Below are 21,301 nucleotides of genomic sequence, written 5' to 3' on the forward strand. Positions count from 1 at the left end.
CGAAAAATGGATAAATTATGACAAAGTTCAAGAGTGAAAGATATTGATATATGTGGTAGGGTTAAACTGACGTTTATAATCCTGGAGTTGGCTCTGTGCATTCTGCTGGTTCCAAACATATAAACATAGACAGTTAAATGAATAAATGGTTTAAAAGTAACAAGAGAGAGTCCCTTACATAGCCCTGTCAAAAAAAATTTAAAAAGTGTGACTTTAACACCACGAAAGCCGCACCTGAGTTCAAGCATAGCTAATTGCAACTACTGTTCTGAACTACAACTAAACAATTCACAGAGTCAAACAAAAACAGGAGTTGCTGTTAATGAATTAAAGGGTCAATAACCATTACTCACTACTGTAGAGTGATCTGTGATCTGATTATGACTAAACATCCATTACACATTATATGGCACATGGAGAAACAACTCTGACAGCATATTACCATACTCGCACACACACGTCTATCATGTCCACCATTCTACCTCTCTGTAGGTGATCACCTTAAATACACCTACAGGGATTACAAAAAATAACAAACACAACTGGACTGACAAATTTAAAAAAAGCATGTATGTACTATGAGTGTATGTCAACACACACACACACACACACACACACACACACACCTCTTTCCTGGTGGAACAAGGGGATTTGGCTAAAAATCTTAAAAAATAAAATACCAAGAACCATATTTCATAAAACAAAACTCAAAAATATTTATATACTATATACATAAATGTACCAGGAAACTGCTGTTCATATGAATCCCAACTGCATTTTCATTGATCCCTTCCACTATGTGTTCCTAATACCCCCCCCCCCCTCACCCACAGTACAATTTTTACATCTTTCACTGGGGGGTTTGGCCCCGCCCTGACTCGGCCCCGTCACACAGCAGTAGGGCAGCGGTTGTTGAAGAGCTGATCGATGACGGAGCTGTCGGCCAGCGTGGACACGTCCCCCAGGTCCCTCTCGTTCCTCGCAATCTTACGCAAGACGCGACGCATGATCTTGCCTGTGTCGGCAGAGAGGAAGATGGGGAGAGCAGACACGTATGAACGCAATAATAATCGCCCACTGGATTTCAAGCGTGAAAACAATGGGAAAAAGATCCTCACCAGATCTTGTTTTGGGCAGCCCGGGAGCATTCTGCATGTAGTCAGGAGTGGCGATGGCTCCAATCTTCTCTCTCACTGTCAGGCAGAACACAAGAAAATACTAAGCGACGCAATGTCACGGCAAAAACGATCAGCAAGTAAAAATATTACATCAAAAGCAATGTCTCCCCCTAGTGGACAGAAGAGATTGACACACTCTATTAGGCAAACCAGAGGAGTGGAAAAACTGGTGCTAGTGGTGTCTCAGCCCGACTCTTGGGGTCACACCAAGAATTTTGATTATGGTTTGACATCCATTCATTTGAGCTCCCATAAACATGCTGTTGATGGTGCTATAATAAAGATAATGTTAAACTGTTTCTTCTCAATTACTCAATTATTTTTGAATAGCTGTCGTTCTTGATTTTTAAGTCTCAAATACAAAGACAAATAATAGAGAAATAAATAAATAGAAGACCTTTACTTGCACCCCACTATTATTTTAAGATTTACATTTTCATTTTCAACAACATATATTTGTAACAAAGAACTGAAAATCAACTTGCAAATCATATAATGTAAAATTCTTATGAGCATCTGATTAACAGCTCAATCAAACGTGACAATCTTGATCTTGGTTGGAAGCTAAAACCAGGACAAGATGTGGGAATCACTGCAATTATCAGTTTTGACTGCATACAGGTTTACATAACACACCACTTGGATTTGAAAAAGCCATGAAACATTGACTGTGCCCTGATCAGAGGCCCCTTCCCCTGTGCTTATACACATACTTACACTCACTGAGCACTTTATTAGGAACTATACTAATACTGGGCAGGGCCTCCCTTTGTTCTCAAAACAGCCTCAATTCTTCGTGGCACGGATTCCACAAGATGTTGGAAACATTCCTTTGAAATTATGGTCCATGTTGACATGATTGCATCAGGCAATTTCTGCAGATTTGTCAGCTGCACATTCATGCTGCGAATCTCCTGTTCTACCACATCCCAAAGGTGTTCTATTGGATTCAGATCCGGTGACTGGGAAGGCCACCGAAGAACATTTAACTCATTGTCATGTTCATGAAACCAGTTTGAGACGACTTTTTCTTTGTGACATGGTGCATTATCATGCTGGAAGTAGCCATTAGAAGATGGTAAGTTGTGGCCATGAAGGGATGCACATGGTCAGCAGCAATACTCTGATTGATTGGTATTAACGGGCCCAAGAAAACATTCCCAACACCATTACACCACCGCCACCAGCCTGGACTGTTGACACAAGGCAGGATGGGTCCACGCAGCTGGCGCCAAATTCTGACCCTACCATGTGTGTGCCTCTCGAGATTCATCAGACCAGGCTACATTCAACTGTCCAGTTTTGGTGAGCCTGTGCCCACTGCAGCCTGAGCTTTCTGTTCTTGGCTGACAGAAGTGGAACTCGACGTGGTCTTCTGCTGTTGTAGCCCATCCGCCTCAAGGTTCGACGTGTTGTGCATTCTGAGATGCTTTTCTGCTCACCACAATTGTACAGGGTGGTTATCTGAGTTACTGTAGCCTTTCTGTCAGCTCGAACCAGTCTGGCCATTCTCCGCTGACCTCTCTCATCCACAAGGTGTTTCCGTCCGCAGAACTGCCGCTCAATGGATGTTTTTTGTTTTTGGCACCATTCTGAGTAAACTCTAAAGACTGTTGTGCGTGAAAATCCCAGGAGATCAGCAGTTACAGAAATACTCAAACCAGCCCGTCTGGCACCAACAATCATGCCACGGTCGAAACCACTGAGATCACATTTTTTCCCCATTCTAATGGTTGATGTGAACATTTACTGAAGCTCCTGACCCATATCTGCATGGTTTTATGCACTGCACTGCTACCACACGATTGGATGATTAGATAATTACATGAATAAGTCGATGTACAGGTGTTGCTAATAATGTGCTCAGTGAGTGTATGTCTCATGTTGTTTAGCGCCAGCACAGCACCCTAAACAGCACAGACAGAGAGGCGTGATCTGCAAAGGCAGGACTGCCACACAGAGTGAAAAAAGAGAGGAGCAAATAAAATGGTAGACTGGTTCAAAGCAAACAATGATGAATGAAGTGAGTGATGAGTGAGCGCAGGCATGGTGAAGGACTGACCCTGCTGCTTGAGCTCCGTCTCCAGGGTGGTGCTGTAGGCGACACCGTCTATGAGAGTGACGAAGCAGTACAGGCTCTCGCCCTTCACGGGGTGCGGCCGGCCCACCACCGCTGCCTCCGACACGGCCGGGTGCTCCACCAGCGCCGACTCCACCTCTGCCGTGCTCAGCAGGTGACCTGGGGACACAGCGCAGAGCTTACACACACAGGCATGCACACATACACATACAGAACAGGCATGGACACAGGCATGGACACACACACACACACATGGACACACACACACACACACACACACACACACACACACACACACACATACACACATACACACATACACACATACACACATACACACACTGAACAGGCATGGACCCAGTCATGTATACACACACACACACACACACACACACAACAGGCATGGACACAGGCATGAACAAATATACATACAGGTCGACACACACGCACACGCACGCACGCACGCACGCACGCACGCACGCACGCACGCACGCACACACACACGTGCACACATTCCAGACTAGCCTTGAGCCAACATACAGATCAAATTCACTCTGTGTGAGCTGCATCAAGCAAATAAATGAACTGAATGAGTCATAGAGAGAGAGGGACAGTACTGAAAATCTGAGACAAGGTAAAAGTGAAGGGATATGGACACCCCTGCTCAAAGCTGCTCACCTGAGACATTCAGCATGTCGTCTATCCTGCCTGTGATCCAGAAGTACCCGTCCTGGTCCCGTCTGCAACCTGGGGACATGGCAGGGAGCTTACACAGTGGCCCCGCCCTCCTCATTCAGAGGTCACACCTCTTTACCCAAAAGCCACACAGTTAATATAATAGAGCCCCTCCCCCCTTCATTCACATGTCACAGCTTCACAGCCGCTGTGACTCCATCATACTCCACACTCCCTCTCACACAGAAGCCACACCCTCCTCACACCTGCCGCGTTTACCTGGCGAACATATCTGGGCATTGTTGTCAGAGGAAGTGTCATATTGAACAGCACAGAAAATGCTTATTTTATGATGTAGAACTGACAGGTCATAGTTATTTACTGTCAGGAATTTACAACCTTGATGCCACGTAAGCTCAGTCTAACTGCTGTTTAACTTGTTTATGTGTAACGACTCGTACTACCTGGGGGAATCTTCACACTGTGATGTTACCACATTTCTGAGCTACAAATGTGGTAGTGCAGCCAATCTAGCTTTACTTTACCTAAACCCAGCTGCACTGGGGTGTGCGGTTCTGTTCAGCGCTGTGTGCGCTCCCCACCCCGATCTTACCATCGCCTGTGACGTAGTATCCAGGGAACTTCTGGAAGTAGGTGGCCTCAAATCTCTGGTGGTTACCATAGACAGTCCTCATGATGCCTGGCCAGGGCTGTTTGAACACCTGAGAAATCACAGGGTGGGAGAACAAAGTCAGTCACGAGCACCTCCACGTTATCACAAACCTACTTCCATTCCTTCTCTCCATCATATAAAATTACGGGATGCCATACAAGACTGCTACAGAACAGCTTACTGTCACTAAGGCCAATAAATAATGTCATGATTGAGTGTCCTTACCAGGTAACCTTCGCTTGGTCCCTCCAGCTCCTCCCCCGACTCATTCAGGATGGCGGGGACAACACCGAAGAAAGGAAACGTCTGCAGACCAAAGTGCAGGAACAGCAGGAAGTTAGGCACCAGAGACAGTTCAGATGCAAGTCAAACGCTAAAAGTGTTGCACACCCTAACACTGAGCCTTAGGGCCATATGCATTAACTAAGAACACACACAATCTTATGGTCCCTAAATGGAATTATGAAAGTGAAGGTGCCATCTTAGAAAACAACATATAATAATGTCAAGGTATCAAATGTAGTTCTTCGCTGCTTCATTACTGCCATGTAGATATCCACCACCTCCACCCCACACTGTGACGGAAAACTATGCTGTGAAAACCACTTACAGATAAATAGTAATATATTTGAACTTGGTGTTTAAGAAATATGAAATGCATGTGCATGTCAAAGCATATTCATACAGACTATTTTATATAAACAAAAAATATCTTATTTATATATATATGTGTATGTATGTGTGTGGGTGTATGTAAATAAATGAACGCTTACTGCTGAACCGGGTTTCATGGGTGTGGCAGCAGGCAGCGGAGTCAGCACATGCCCACCCTTGGGGAGAGAGAGCAGTGAGGAGGAGGAAGAGGAAGAGTAGGGTCTCATTGTTAAAAGACCTCCCACACCAACCCACAGAAAGCAACGGTTTCCTCAGGCACCTAAGACACATTACCCCCCTTCTGTACTTGCTCATTTTTTATTTACTCTGAAACATCCCATAAGTATTTGGTCAGAAGCCATGCATCAAACCATTATCCTCAATTAAATAGGCCTTGTTGCAGGGCAGGGGGTTATTTTAGTACCGTGTTTTACTGGGAGTTAAATCCTGGGAAAAGTGGGTCTGTATGCCTGCTTTTCAGTCAGTAAAGCAGGACACAAAGTTGCGGAAGCTCTCTGCAGGCTCCTCACCGTCTCAGTTTGCCAGAAGGTGTCCACCACCGGACATTTCTTCTCCCCAACCACACTGTAGTACCACTGCCAGGCCTCCGGGTTAATGGGCTCGCCCACCGTGCCCAGCACCTTCAGAGAGTCCCGCCTGAACCTGCAGGGGGCGTGGGGGAGAGGCAATTTAGGCACACAGGACTGATGAATGAGTGTTTGCTGCTTCTGGAGTGATCAGAGACTTGGAACTCAGTCAGTATGTGACTGAGTGACATGACTGATTCTTAGGCTGCAAGATGGCAGCTGAAGACAGTTTCATAAAAAAACAACACAAAATCGGATGTACTGCATGGTTCTGCTACTGCAGATTCCCATTCTTGGAAACGGACATGAGAAACCCAGCTTTTAACGGTCAGTAAAGCACATGTCCTGTGAAACTCACTTTTGGACCGGAGCACTGCCATACTTCATCAGCAGACGGATGGCGGTGGGAGCGGTGTAGAACTTGGTCACTTGGTACTTATCCACGATCTCCCACATGCGGCTCATGTCTGGATAAGTTGGCAAGCCCTCAAACTGAAGCAGAGAGAAACCACCATTGGTAACACAATACTCAACAGAATTTGGTATCATATTTAAATCTGTACAATATTACTAACACTATAATTCAGTATCTGCACACAAAAGCACACACGATCACACCAGTCATACATACAGACCTTCACACACATACAGTACACATGCAGACACAGACCACCACAGATTTCACACTTTGAGAGACACATGGTTTCCCTTCCACACAAGACAGAATTCCCTCACCAGTACGCTGGTGGCTCCATTGGTCAGGGGCCCGTAGGTGATGTAGGAGTGGCCTGTGATCCAGCCAATATCCGCTGTGCACCAGTACACATCATCAGGCTGGTAGTCGAACACCAGCTTGAAGGTAGTAGCAGCGTAGAGCATGTATCCACTGACCGTGTGCAGAACACCCTGGGAAAAACAGCGAAAAGCGAATCCTTTACTAAAGTTCCAGCCATTAGCCACAGGATAATGTGCATCCTAGTTTGGAGATTCTGAATGTTCCTCAGTTCCTTATCTTTACCTATGAAAATACTAACACCATTACACAGGGGACACAGAGGAGACATATGTAAGGAAGGACAGCAGTGTGGTGTGGTGGTAAGGAGCCGGTCAAACCCTACAGTGGGGCATTGCAGTTGTACCTCAGAGCAAGGTAGTTTACCTGAATAAGTCTTCAGCATGTATGAGTGGATGACATATAAGCTATGCAAGTCCCTCTGGATGGGGGTGTTTACTAAGACAGTAACGTAATGTAAATAATACTCCATCTGTAATGGGGGCATTTCCATATTATCTGTATGCTTAGACACGATGCAAATAAACTGAGTGTCTCCAAGGAACACCTAGTATAAGGAAAACTAATTAAGAACCTTACCCTGCAACATTAGTATATCAGTTCTCTTTTCACTTCACTATGTAACAGGTGGACCCATCAACAGCAAACATCCTCCTTACAGAGAGAGAGAGAGAGAGAGAGAGAAGGAGAAAGGGACAGAGGGAGAGAAGGAGAAAGGGGGCCAGTACCTTGGGTTTGCCTGTGGAGCCGCTGGTGTACAGGATAAAGAGAGGGTCCTCGGACGCACACCACTCTGGCTCGCACTCCTCAGATGCCCCGTCCACCAGCGTGTGCCAGCAGAGGTCCACCTCGGGGTTCCAGGGCACCTGCACGGAACACAGACCTCAGAACCCCGTTCAAACGGCGCCCCCAGTTCCGGGAGGCTAAGACTCTAAGGTAGAAACATGCTACCGATGCCTCTCTCTTCCTCTGTGATGGCTGGGTACTTTTAGGGTCCAGCCATGTTTTTAAACACATGCAGCTTTTCTCCCAAAACTTCACCGAAACAGACAGCCTGTTCAATACCAATTTATTCTAATTTTCTGGGATCATGAGAGAAAGCAGGGAAAGTGTTGGGTATTGTTTTTAGAAGGAAATAAATAACATAAAATGAAAATAAAATAAAAAATAACACAAAAACTGCTTTAGAGAACAGGAAATGGCCTCTTAAACTAATGGCAAAGAAAAACAATAAAATGTCCACAGGTGATGTTAGTCATGTCAAACATGCATTTAGAAGCAGTGTTACACACAGAGAACAAAAACAACACAAAGAAACATGATGTGCTGGGATCTCCAAATGAAACTGCAATGTGCTTCAGCCAAAGCTGCAACACCCCTCACAATATGTGGGGTGGGTGCACCGTGGGGAGTACTGGTTCAGGAACTGGGACTGGTTGTGGATTAAATCTGGTTGTGGATTAAATGCAACTCTTAGATAGTAAGAAGTAAGAAGTAATGCTGGATAAGGGTATCTCTTAAAAGATGTTTAATTCAGTGTTATGAACTCTAAGAACAGTGTTTTGGGGGGTAACTGTTTTTTCCAGGTAGGTGCCCTATCTGGAATGCTGGCTGTTCTGTACCTAAGATAGTGTTGTTCTTGTTGTTCCTGTGAGATGCATCATGCTACACTAGCCATCTAAGTTTCTCTGGATAATAGCCTCTACCATGTAAACAGCTAAGTAAATTAATAAGAATAATGGCATGAAGGGACACACAAACATATTGATGGTTTCAAAGTGCTGGTTCACTGTCCTGGACCTGCCTGTTAGGGTGCAATATATACTCAACCCTGGTGCTGGAGGCCTATAGCATCTTATCAAAGGCATACCATCTTTGGTTTTACATGGGTGTCTGCCAGGTCACATGAGCATTGTCTGCCAGGCCACATCCAATCACAATTTTTACACCGTGTTACAAGATCGTGATTGATGCTCATATGACCAGACTCTTTTCTACCAAAGCAAAACCAAGCTGGATAACTTGCTTCTCATGGCAGTTTTAAAATAGCCATGATCTTAATTTGACAAATTAAATTCCCTTCTTAGGTCCTTTAAGGTAGGAGAGGCTCAAAGAGCTTATTGGACAACAGCCATTAGAAAAACATCTGATGCTTTCACAAGGTTTCAAACAAGATTGCAAAAAAGCTTTTATAATGTTAGATTGATTAGCTGTAAGTACCAGGGCTGAGCAGGTTTGTTACTGGTGGCTGTGAGTGGCAGAGAGAAACATTAGACACTAGTGATTGGTGAATGAAGCTTAGTGAACCCCATCACGGGTAAAGCTAACATGTAGTGTCAATCAAAGACTCACACGAACCAATGAAAAGGCTCTGCTCTGCATGGCACAAAACCATGACTGGATCAAATGAACGAGTCGCTGATGACACACAATAGCTTCACCCTCCCATCACTAGAGAACATTAACCAGACGGCTGTTAGGACTAGAAATAGATGAGAAAGGGCTTTTCGAAGCAAAAAAACAGGAGCTAAAAGGAAAGTCTCGGGGAACTGTGGAAAATACCTGGGCCTTGGGGCGGATTTTCCTTACTTTGTCTTTGGGTGTCTCCTGCTAAGGGTCAATTGAAAGATTACAGGAAATAAACTACTTGGTGCATCACAAAGGCAGCGATTCAAATCATACTGCTGGCAAAAAAAACCCCCACAAACATATATATGTGTTCAATTTGTGATACAATTTGTCAATGATAACTAAATGTTTCTACATTTAAGAAAAACTAAGGCTGCACAGAAGTTAATGATTAAGGGAACATGCTGAAAAGCATTAGTCCCCCCCCACGAGGTGCTAATTTTACCAGCTACACACATTCCTGTCAATACTGATAAAGTACCACAGTAAAACCTCTTATCAAAACCGAAAAGCAAATTTAAAAAGCACACTAGGTTAACATCATGTAGCCTGTCCCATAACTAACCCTTTAGACCTGCTACACCACTGACGCATTTTTACTGTCTTTTCAGATTAAGCAGCATCTCTGCCTGGGAAGAGCAGTGGCGTCCCTCAAAATAAGTAGCCGAAACAAAACTAAAGAATTTTTAAAGGAATGAAAGAAAATCTCTCTTTTATTTTATTAATGTTTGATGCCCTAACCTCAGAGAATAACAAACACATACAAAATGGTCCTGCATGGTCCTGAACAGTCATTTAAAATGAAAGTAGCAGAGGCTACAGGTCATATGACAATAGTATGTGTTGCAGTCAGTGGGTGTCCACACTCATGCTGAGAGAGTGACCAAGGCTCCCACTCACCTGCAGGTCAGGGCAGGGTCGCTTTGCAGGTGGGGACGGGGAGGCAGCTGGGGAGTCGGGCTGTTCTTTAGACAGGTGCTTCAGCATGATGCATTTCTCTACTGGGACACCCCTGCAGGAGAGACAGGTGATAATGGCACAGAATCGCCACACACACACACACACACACACACACACAACCACATACACTTCTGCAACACCACAATTCCTCCTTAGTAGGACACAGCCAAGTACCGAGACTAGTAGGACTAACACTTCCTCTGTCTAACATGCAACACAGAAACACACACTCAGGCAAACAGGGTATGTAAAGTGCTCTCCAGATCCAGCACAGGATGCTAACATCGCTGTGCGTTTCGCTCTTACTTGTCTCTGCATCTCTGCAGTGCATCATCAGCAATCAGCTTCAGGCTGATCAGCTTGTCTCCTCTGTAGAACCCATCTGTGGGAGAAAACTCACAATATCAACACCCAACTTAAAGGGTACTTATCACATTTACACGGTATTCCTACTGCCAACACAGACACAACTGTCAATACCTGGTCAAGGACTGCTGTGGTATCCATAAGTGAGAAGAATATTGACACTAACAGATCAGTTTATCAAGACACAAAGCAAGGAAACTCCTAAAAACAAAACAGAATGCTCTCCCCACACCAAAATCCCTTTCATTATGTATTAACGTTTATTTCTTTCCATGTGATGTGTCCTTAGCATTAAAGGGAGGTAAAACCAAATGTTGTAGTGAATAAGGAAAGCTACGGTCATACCAAGGCAAACTACAGTCACATCTGCCACTGTGCACTGCTGGACATGGAACAATTAGGAGGTTCAACAATGCATTAAATCTCCAGAAACTAGCTGCTGAGCTACATGTGTTTCTGACTTCTTGACATTGTGATTGAAAATGATGAGAAATAATAAAGAAGACAGTAATTACACCTTCATGAAAATAAAAATTTTTCCAAGTCTAATCATAAGCTGCTCACTTCTTCCAAAAGAAAGCAGGATAAAATGGCAAATAGAACTGTATTTCCATTAGGGGGCGCTGTGAGCCAGGATGAGCAGGTAAAGGGCAGTCTCCTCCTCTCTTACCAGCAGTAATGAGCAGAGAGCACTGCGAGTCCATGATCCTCTCAAACAGCGACTCTGCGGAGAAGCCTGCAAACTGGAGCACACGTCAGAGAGACAAGGGTTAACATACCATATAACAGAATACACTACGGCCACAGCTGCAAAGTGGGGCTAAAATGCTGTGGGTAATACTTCAGGTGAAGATTTGTTTAGGTTCAGTTTCAGTGCCTGTGTGTGCACACGTGTGCGTGTGTGTGTTTACACTGTTGTGGGGCAACAAATGAGCAAGACATTTTTACTAGGCTGCAGTGTGTGTATGTGAGTGCGTCCGAGTGTGTGTGTGTGTGTATGTGTGCGTGCGTGGCTAAAAGACTCAGTTAAAGCTGCATGCAGGCCCCATTTTGTGTGGCGGGTTTTGCGTGTGCTCTGTGTGTTCTCCCTCACCACGATGGAGTGCACGGCCCCGATCCGAGCGCAGGCCAGCATGGCCACCACCAGCTCCACCACCATGGGCATGTAGATGGACACCCGGTCACCCTTCCTCACCCCTGAGCATCCGCAGACCAGAGAGAGATGCTCTTTCACATCACAGCACAGACACACCCCAGGATCCTAATACCACAGCACTTTACTTCAACATAGACTGCCTGCTTTGGAGAGCTCTAAATAAAGGGAGAGGTAAGTGATTTAGATTTGATAAGGAGGTAGACGTACCCACTGATTTGAGGACGTTGGCAAACTTGCAGACCTGGTGGAGAAGCTCCCTGTACGTCACCTTGAGTTCGTCTCCAGGCTCGTTTCCTTCCCTTCAGGTCAACAGAACACAAACGCAGCACAATAAATATTAAAACAGCACATTTCAGACTAATCAAACAATATATATCCAATAATATAAAAATGCATAAAACCATAGCAGAGAAAACCTTGACATCATCTAGAGATGTTTTTTTTTCCATGTCCATTTTGTGAACGCTGTCTTAAATGCAGCTGACCTGTACTTTAACAGAGTTAGGCCTACTTTACTGCTAAACAACCCCATGAATCAACCATGATTCAAATACAGGGAGAAAATAAATTAAGATAGAAATTTCTTTGTTTTCCAGTCCACAAAGAGTTTAAATATTGGTGGAAAACTAATGTAATTTTCTCAACAGCAGCATGTTCCACATCTGCAGCAGTCCGGGCTAAAAGGCATACAGCAGGCAGGAAGTTACACACAATCAGTCCCAAACGGCCAAAATTAGAAGGCGCAGACATGACGGCCTTGAAACGGGAAGGACATCCAGCAGACCAAGCAGACGGGACAGGCTAACGCACAACTGCAACTCCAGCCTGGACACTGCAATATCAATAATCACAAACCAGGAAACAGGCCAACATGCCTTCTCTCCATCAGCTCCCCTACCACAGGGGGTGAGGACGACCAAGATATGAGTCACACCACCAGTCAGAGGGGGGATCACTGACACACAGGGCCTGTCCTCCACCATGGGGTTTTAGGCAGAGATGGGAAAGCCATTAAAAAATCTATCTTAAAAAAAGATCATTTAAAAAACTAAAAGCAAGATTTAAAAATGCAACAACTATTTTTAAAAAGTAAATTACAAGACTAAAGGTAAGACTTTTTTAAACAACGCACTGTCTACCAACATGCTCAACATTACTCAGAATCAAAGAACGCAGCATTGCTTTTTGAACACGAAAATAAACTTCTCAAAAGTAGGTGAACCCCTTTCAGACAGCAAGCGCTTTTTAATCATCAGGGTGTATTTTGGAGTATTTAGGGGCGTAGTCCTGTGTGGTCATTTCATGCGCATGTGGGTGTAATGTTCCGCTCTCCCCCGCCTGCCGTTCTGTGCCCCGCCTCTTACACAATGCCCTGCTTTTGGATACCCAAAACGATGCCGCTACAGGAGGCAATAATGCCTGGAATACACAGCAGCCACCGAGACCAAAGGTTACAGAAGTTACACCATTAAAAGATCTTAAAAACAAAGTAATGCTGACTCAAGGGTGTTTTAAAGATGTAAAACTCCAGGAACTTTAACGAGATTTAAATTTCACAATGTTTGCTTTGGTTTTTATGCAAAGAACTCCACACTGCCAGTGCCAGCTCTAACTGCAATGTTAAATACAGTGAAATGATATCATTACCTTATACGTGTTCTGTAAGTATGCACAAAGTGTGCAAGTGTGTGTGCATGCAAGCATATACACACACACACACACACACACACACACACACACACACACACACACACACACACACACACACACACACACTCCCATGTATGTGTGCAGAAATGCACACAAACACAATCAGAGCGATCCGCACTGACAACGCACTCACAGAGTCCTCACAGAGCAATGGAGATAATAGAGTTATTTGTACTGGGGCCAGGCATGCAGGCAGGCTGGCAAGCTCAGCATGCCTGTCTGTGAATACACTTCACTGCCCTTTCAAGCCTGTGCTGGCAACCTGCACAACACGCAGCCCAACCTGACACAGCAGCCTTCCTCCAGAGAAGAGGAGACAAACATCACTCTCACACTCTCATACCCCGCAGCCCCAGTGCAGTGCTGCCCTCAGGCTCGGTCTGAGCCAGAGGTATTAGCCGGTCGGGCTTGCCCGTCTTCCTCATTCTGCAAGACATTGCACTGTTTCAGATTTCAGAAACGTCTACTGAGCAAGGGGGAGAGGGAGGTCAGCCAAGGTAGCTAGTAAATAAGTAAATCAACAAATGATCGATTACAATGTACAATAATGAAAGGTTAAACGTGCCTTCAGCCAATCGTATTTTTAGTTGTTTCACCTCTTTTTCTCACCTGTGAGTCTGCACCCTAATAGCAGTGGTACATAATAATAGATAGCCTTTATTAAGTTCTTCTATTATTATCATCATCATTATTATTATTAAATACCATAATCATTGTCACAAGCCAATGATGGGATGACAACTATCACAACTGTTGTGTGTCCTACAATGTCAAAACTGGCTGAACTAACAAAGAAAAGTCTTATCTTGTTACGTATTTGCCCCGTTGTCTGACCCTAGATTAGTGAGATTAAGACCACTTAAAAGGGGAGCTGGTGTAAACCTGACCCTGGCTTCCAGCACCAGCTGCATTTGCAGAATGGCTGATGCAGAATACATCCACACTTTCACATGGTTCCACACTCCACACCTGGACTTTCACCATTTTTATCAGGTTGCATACGAATAACTAAGGAAAAAGAAGACCTCTTTGCAAGACGATGACCTGCTAACATTAACTGGGTCAAATTGTGCAGTAAATGGTCATAAAAGCCTAGTTTTAAAAAACTACCCCACAGCAGGAAGGACAAAGTTTATTTGGTGACCTAGAATTTGAGATAGTGACTTGACCTGACAATGGTAAGAGTGCATGAAGCATCCATTTCATGAACCACACCAAAACAGCTGCCATGCTGCCAGTGCATGCTCCACTGTGCATGCATAACAAATCACAGGCCAATCACAAAACTCCACTAATCTGCTCCTAGCCTATCACGTCTCCTTACAGGACACAACCCAAACCTATCTTGTAATTCAGACCATTCGATTTTATATCAACATGAAGGCCAGCTGTGGTGGAAACAAAAAGCATCGTAAGTTACATCTCCCAGTCTCCAGTTTAACTGCCCTTTACAGTGCTGTCACCATTTAGCAGCCAGGAGAAGACGGTATGAGCTTTTTAAAAAGTCGGTCATTATTCCCGAGCATTGGCTTCACAGACTCCTTCTCATATTTCATCTTTGGCTCCACTGTTATTCTGTACCACCCCACAAGGTCAGAGCTGTTTTCAGCTTGTGCACGTCCCAACAGGTCTGGAGCACCAAACGGAAACCACAAGCCATGACATCACTTTAGTGAGGGAACCACATTCGTATGTCCCTCAAATTTTAAACAACAGGTAAACATTGATTCCCAATGCAACTTTCCACTGGCCAGGTAAACACGACAGGAAGTGCTCTTGGACGTTCTTGGATGCACTGAAGAAGCTGAAGACGGGGACAAATCACTGTTCAATTACAGGTTCTGGGGTATTTGTAAATAGGATTAAAATACTAGTAATTATAACAGTACAGCAGGAGTACACTTTTGGCTTACTGCCACTAAAGGCCATCAGTCACAGTACTTGCTTCCTATTACAAAGTAAGAAGGAAATGAAATGTTATATTTTGCTATGTTAACTATTGGTTAAAAAAACTTCAAGTTCCCTAGAGGCTCAGAGTGATCTAATATTTAGATTACAAGTGATCCAGTATGTTCATTTTTTCAGGATGCTTTTACCAACTCCAGAAAATGGTCTTAAATAAGGGTGTCAAGCTAATTTGACTTCATCTGTAAATGCATGTATAGTGATGATATACAGATTGACTTTTGAGACACAGTTGTACAGAAGACAAACTAATGGGGATATAAACAACAAAAAAGATACAGTATGCCTGGCCATGCAGGGTGCAAGAATGGGACCTAATTCACAGCCTAACCCATCTATTCAACTGTCACACGTTGCTTTTGCTGGAGCGCAAGCTACTACCGTGCACCCTACTGAAACACACAATGCCTCTGTTTCCATCAGTTCTATGGCTGAATCTGAGAGGTCGATGGAGCATGACAAGCTCAACGGAAACAGGCACAGCTCTTACAGGGCTCTGCCTTTCTTAAATCCTCTTGCACAGATTGAATATGCTGAAGGCTTATGCACTGGCAGGTCTTTATGTACAGATAGTGTAGCGAAAACATTTAGCATAGCCGCTGACACACACACACACGCACACACGCACACACGCACACACGCACACACGCACACACACGCACACGCACACACACACACACACACACACACACACAGGGACAGCTGGTGGAGTAGACCGCAGCTCAGAACTCCAGACCCGAGAATTATGGGTTTAAGTCCCAGATGGACTCAGCTGTGGTAGTTGCACGTACCTACCTTCTTTTCCTGGGCAAAAGGCTCCTTTGCGAAAAGCCAATGCCACTGGTGTGATTATGTTACCTGTACAAACCAACAACACTCCATTTCCCTTCATCAGATCATCTGCAAAACGACTCTGGACCGCACTGTCCGCAAGGCACAAGAGATACAGTCATCTCAGCAACATAACACCCAGCTCTCATGCTAAGGGGACTATACACACTCCTGTTCTGGACACACTGCCATTGACCCACCAGTAGAAGGCCACTTTGTCCCCCAGGTTCCGCTGATGGATGTTCCAGTCCAGGGCATTGTAGCAGATGTTGGTGGTGGCGCCCTCCATGCACTGAATGTAAATGTTCCCCTTCGTCACATCGAAGTTGTAGTCCAGGAACTTTCCTGTGTGCTTCGTCTTCCAGAAAAAGTCTTTGGCTATGTCACCCCAGAACTCTGAGAAGATAAACATGATGTTGACGATGATGAAGATGACAGCGAAGGCCACCACCAGAGGACTTAACCACCCACCAAACTGAACTGGCCTGATTCTTACTGTCAATTTATAGTCCAGCATAATTTAACCCATACAGACAGTACCACTTTACTACATCTGTAATAAACTCGGATTATTAAATATAATATTGACAAAGACAACCATAACAGACAATGCAGGAGAGGAAAACAAATGTGATGGATTCAACCTTGCTGGCAAAAGCTCCAGTGCTGAAAATAGCACTTAGCTGCATGAGATGAATGGCCAATAATACAGATTTGGCCAAAATTAGTTTTGCCCCACCTGCTAACATAAAACTGCAAGGGGGCAGAGAAAAAGTGCTTTTGTGATTTTAAGGGGGGAAATATTAAATACTCTGGCCTGAAAAAAATTCTCAAGATTGAGCTGTGCTCTTGTAGTGTTTGAGAGAGGGAGTTGTGTGAACTCCTCCTCTTTCAGTGTAGCAATTCAGAGCAACACTGCCCAGAACAAACTACAAAGGACTCCTGCTTTCCGACCACATGAGGCACCTGCAAAAGCAGCCTAAACATGTCAGTATCAATGCTGGTCTGAATTCAACTGAAATTTCCAGTTATGCAGGTTCAGGAGCTGCTACTAGCCATTAGCGCAAGAAAACCAAACTGTACAAACATGCGGAAAAAATGAGATTCTTGCCAGTCTCTTTTGCAATTTCCTGGTTAGAAAAAAAACTGGCAGAGAATCAAAATGTAAGCAGACACCAAGTAGGAGATACTACAATAAGCTCCGTGCACTCGTCAATGATTTACAAACTTCATGAATGTTCCTCCCAAGAACGCAAGAAACTCCTTCAATAGTATAACGGCGATATTACCGGCCTATTAATATATGATGGTACGGTAGGCTATTGATATTTATATCCCAGGCAGAAACAAAGATATAAGTCCAGTTTCTGTCATAAATCCTTATATATATTAGGAGATACTTTACACAAATCACATTAGTCCACTGGAGCACACTCGTTTTCAAATACAGGGTTCATCAAAAGATACGGTACTTTGGAGATGCAGTAACAGTCAAATAATCGCGTAAATATGTTTGCATGAGCCTCGAGCGTGATCACAGGGCGACTACGCCCCCTTCCCTTCGCAAGGGAGAGGGAAGTCAACAACACAAAAGCTTGGCTTGGGCTGTGTTAAACCTACATAGTCTTGGATGGTTTGGACACACTCTTTACTAGACCGCTCACTACATACAACGTATCCATTCACTCCAAAGAAAACGACAGTGACTAAATTAGCATGGCTCTCACGATGATTTGTAACATTCAATACAAACACTGTTGGTGAACTATCGCTGGTAACGTTACAGTAAGTAGAACATTGTGATCAACGTCAACCAAGCACAAGATATAAGTGAACTCGTGCTATTACAACTGAAAGGATGTTCATTTCAAGGAAACAAGTGAAACAAAAACAAATGAAACCTACTCACCTTCCGGACTCTGAATGGATTTCAGGTAGAGCTCTTTGTATTTTTCAAAGTTCGGAACATGAGCTCCTTTGACAAGGTCTTGAGGCGCGTGATAAACGTCCTCTTGGGGTACTTTGTCAGGGATCATTTTGCCCTTTCTAGGTAAATTACCTAAGTTATAAAGAGTTTGGGCTTATTTCGTGGCTAAAATCTTTACAAAACAATAGTTAGATATATTTTGCAGAAAGCAAAGCAATATAATGCTCTGTAGATGAGGTAGCTAGCTAGCTAGCAAAGTGCACGACGATAATACCCCTAAAGTAGAACAGTTAAGGTTTAATGAATCTTGCTTTGCTTGGTAGGTCTGATAGGCAATTAGCAATGTAACGAGAAAATGTAAATTGCAACAAGACCGCTACCTTTACTGCAACATTCTACTACAAGGTGCTCGCATCAACAGAACCAGGCTGCAAAAGCCAGTGAATGTCAGTACTGAATCCCGGAAGTGTAGCCAACTCGCAAATAATTTATGCACTTAGCTTGCTAAGCTAACTACACCAAGCTCACCCGCTGGTGAATGTTAGGTGGAACTGCTGTCAAAATCCAATTACTTTCGCACAGATAGCAATGTCTTCTTTGTTATGTTATTTTTTATTATTTCTGCAAATAGCTAGGAAATAACAGCAGCTCCCTTTCAATGGCGCCAAAGCTTTGGCAGGGGACTTGGTGGATATTTATTCATTCACAAACGAAATGCAAAGACACAAACGACTGGCTGCAACGTTTAAAGTCGAAGTGAGGCCGTTACCGTCGCTTTTCAAATTTCCTTAACACGCAAGCTGCAGTTTTAATTCCTGCTACACAAATGCATGTGTTATAGTTGCATTGCATTGCATTCTAATAACGATAAAAATAGCCGCGATCGTGTCCTGAGAGCCTCAGATGAAAGTCTCTTTCATTCTACCACTGCCTTTCCCCTCTGCGCAGTTGCCTTGTACTAGAATAAAGCGCGGCGCGTGGAGACAAGGGCGCAAAGTTAGACGGGTTTGCCCTCAGATGGGCGTGGGGTGTCTAGCCTCCTCCAATCGGAGCTCCATTTTAACCAACGACATCGCCGTGGTTTTAAGCTTTTCTTAAAGCAACAGGACGGACCCTTGCCTTGCGTCGACTCTGGCAGACCGCCGCTGTAGCCAGATAAAAATCCTGAGCACTCAAGAGCTTGTCCTCAAGACCTTTCCGTCTTAGAGACACATACTGCTACTAATCACATGCGTGGTTATCCGTCAGTACTCTCTTGATCATTCCATTAAATGAAATTAAAGTGTAAATACATTGCAAAACACAAAACAAACTGAAGATAACCATCAAGTATACAGTTGTCATGTGTATCTGTTCTACCCACCTATCACAAGTAGGGTGTTCACTCCATTGATTTCTTAGAGTGTACTTCAAAAACTGATATTGTTGCTGCACCACGGATATTCAGCATATTACATTACATTTTTAAATATGAAATATGGATGAGGAACTGAGACAGGTAGCAAGTTGTTTTAAGGACTTAGAAACTCTGCCTCTGTAAAGGGTGTTATCTAGGCATTTTCAGCCATTAGGAACTGATCCTGGATCAGAATCATAATTAGAATTTAACACTAAATGGTTGGAGTTAGAATTAGGGCTGTGGTAAAATCCTTTGACGTCCTACTGAGGTTACATATGCTTTTACAGAACTGTACATTAACAGAATCAATTCTGATTAAGTACCATGCTCAGTTTCATACCAGTCGTCTTAAGGAGTCCAGGAAATTGCAGGTGCTCCGGAAAGTTGTGACTTTATGCACTTAACCAGAGTATGTACATAACGGCATAAGTACGGTCAGTGGGATTAAAAGTTCGAGCTGTATACTATGCTTTAAAACGGAGTATACAGTTATGCAGTATGGAGCTATACTGACCAGACTGCATGTGCCAGAAACATATTGACCACTTGGAAAACAAACCTGGGAAACAAACCTGCAGCTCCCAGGTTAAGTGGAGGAATTTCTTAAACACTATACCACAAAGAAACTCCAGTACCCAAAGCCATATGATAAAAGCAGTAAAGTAATGCTGGCCTTGATTTGCAGTAGAGGAAGATAAGCCCACAGTGTCAGAAAAGGCTGATATGATAAGTGGCACACGAGGTGCCTGTGGGTGAGAGCAAATGTCCTCGATTGCCCATCCGTGACAGACAGCAGGCAGCTGATGGCAGAGGTGGAAGCGTCCCAGAATGCACTGTTGACAGGGTCAGGGGGTCAGCATGGTGGCTTGCTGCGGGGGGAGAGACCATCAGCCTTTTGTTTTTCTCTGTTGGGCTGAAGGGATCCATTCTGCACAGCGTTCGCATCATCAGGAGATCCTGGCTCATCCCGCAAAGCCCTGCATTTAAAAAAACTCAAAATACTATGGTGTTTGGGTTTATTTTGACCATCGCAATCCTTTGTTTGAATCATCTTTATCTGAATAGATATCCCTCCCCCTCCTTATGCAGTAGGACTGACGTGGCATGGCCCCTCTGTGTCCCTTTGTGTCTTTTGTTGTGTGTATGGAGAGCACTGAATGCAGTCCCTACTCTTCCTTTGGGGAAAGGAGGCCAGTCATATTCATTGCAACCTTAAGTCTCAAATGCTGGATTATAACATACCAAAAAGTGAAGTGGAAAGATAATATGCTTATAATTATAAAGGCAGTAGGTTCTGTTCTTTTCACCACAAAAGCTGGAGGCAGGAATATGAGAAGTGAAGCTTTGCAGAAACAGTCCTATAGGCCAGCATAAAGTCCTAGGGAAAGTAAAAAATCCTGATCCACAGAAAGGGTATAATCCTGTTTTGAAGTGGTTTTACTTCTGTCTCTGAGAGCATGCAATGGTGCATTAAAGCAGGTTATTATGATTGCTTTTACTTATGTTGATCTGATATTATTAAGAATAAGAAATACTTTATTAAGCCCAAAGGAAATTTGAGTGTCACAACTGCACCGTCCAGCACACATCAAAAACAACAAAATAATAAATTGAATAAAATAAACAGAGAGGTATAAAATACAACAAATAGGAATATGTTTGTGCAATTATGCATTGTGCAGTACTTCTGTAGTTGTCATATAATAAATAAATGAGAACAGTGAGATAGAGAAGTTATCATCCTTGTGCTATGATTATATACATAGTATATAATGAATTATGAAACAATAATAAAACAATATTAAGGTTATTGTTATTATACAGTATGAAACTGCAGTAGAAAAACAGTTATTGTTGTACAATGTGCATAACAATGATAACCGTATAGTGCAAATCCTGACCAGATAGCTAGAGAACAGTTATTGTCCCATGTGCAAT

The 21,301-nt window shown here is 43.7% G+C and overlaps 1 protein-coding gene across 3 annotated transcripts; it reads right to left on the reverse strand.

The window, feature by feature from the left end:
- Window positions 1-854: 854 nt before the first annotated feature.
- Window positions 855-18,924, reverse strand: LOC118779419 (acetyl-coenzyme A synthetase, cytoplasmic-like). 3 transcript variants are annotated; one of them, XM_036531531.1, is made up of 19 exons: window positions 17,947-18,924; window positions 16,238-16,433; window positions 11,739-11,830; window positions 11,469-11,572; window positions 11,046-11,118; window positions 10,316-10,391; window positions 9,950-10,061; window positions 9,203-9,247; window positions 7,369-7,506; window positions 6,583-6,753; window positions 6,206-6,339; window positions 5,791-5,923; window positions 5,380-5,436; window positions 4,832-4,912; window positions 4,547-4,655; window positions 3,937-4,005; window positions 3,241-3,417; window positions 1,119-1,193; window positions 855-1,015 (listed from the first exon to the last, which is right to left on the reverse strand). In XM_036531531.1, the coding sequence occupies exons 1-19, from the start codon at window positions 18,071-18,073 to the stop codon at window positions 888-890; spliced, it is 2,097 nt and encodes a 698-aa protein (XP_036387424.1). In that variant the 5' UTR covers window positions 18,074-18,924; the 3' UTR covers window positions 855-887. The 3 variants fall into 3 exon arrangements, with proteins under 3 accessions (XP_036387424.1, XP_036387422.1, XP_036387425.1); XM_036531529.1 differs by having other exon boundaries at window positions 9,203-9,250; XM_036531532.1 differs by lacking the exon at window positions 9,203-9,247.
- Between the last annotated feature and the right edge of the window lie 2,377 nt (window positions 18,925-21,301).

This window comes from Megalops cyprinoides, chromosome 6 (assembly GCF_013368585.1).
Source record: "Megalops cyprinoides isolate fMegCyp1 chromosome 6, fMegCyp1.pri, whole genome shotgun sequence".
NCBI lineage: Eukaryota > Metazoa > Chordata > Actinopteri > Elopiformes > Megalopidae > Megalops > Megalops cyprinoides.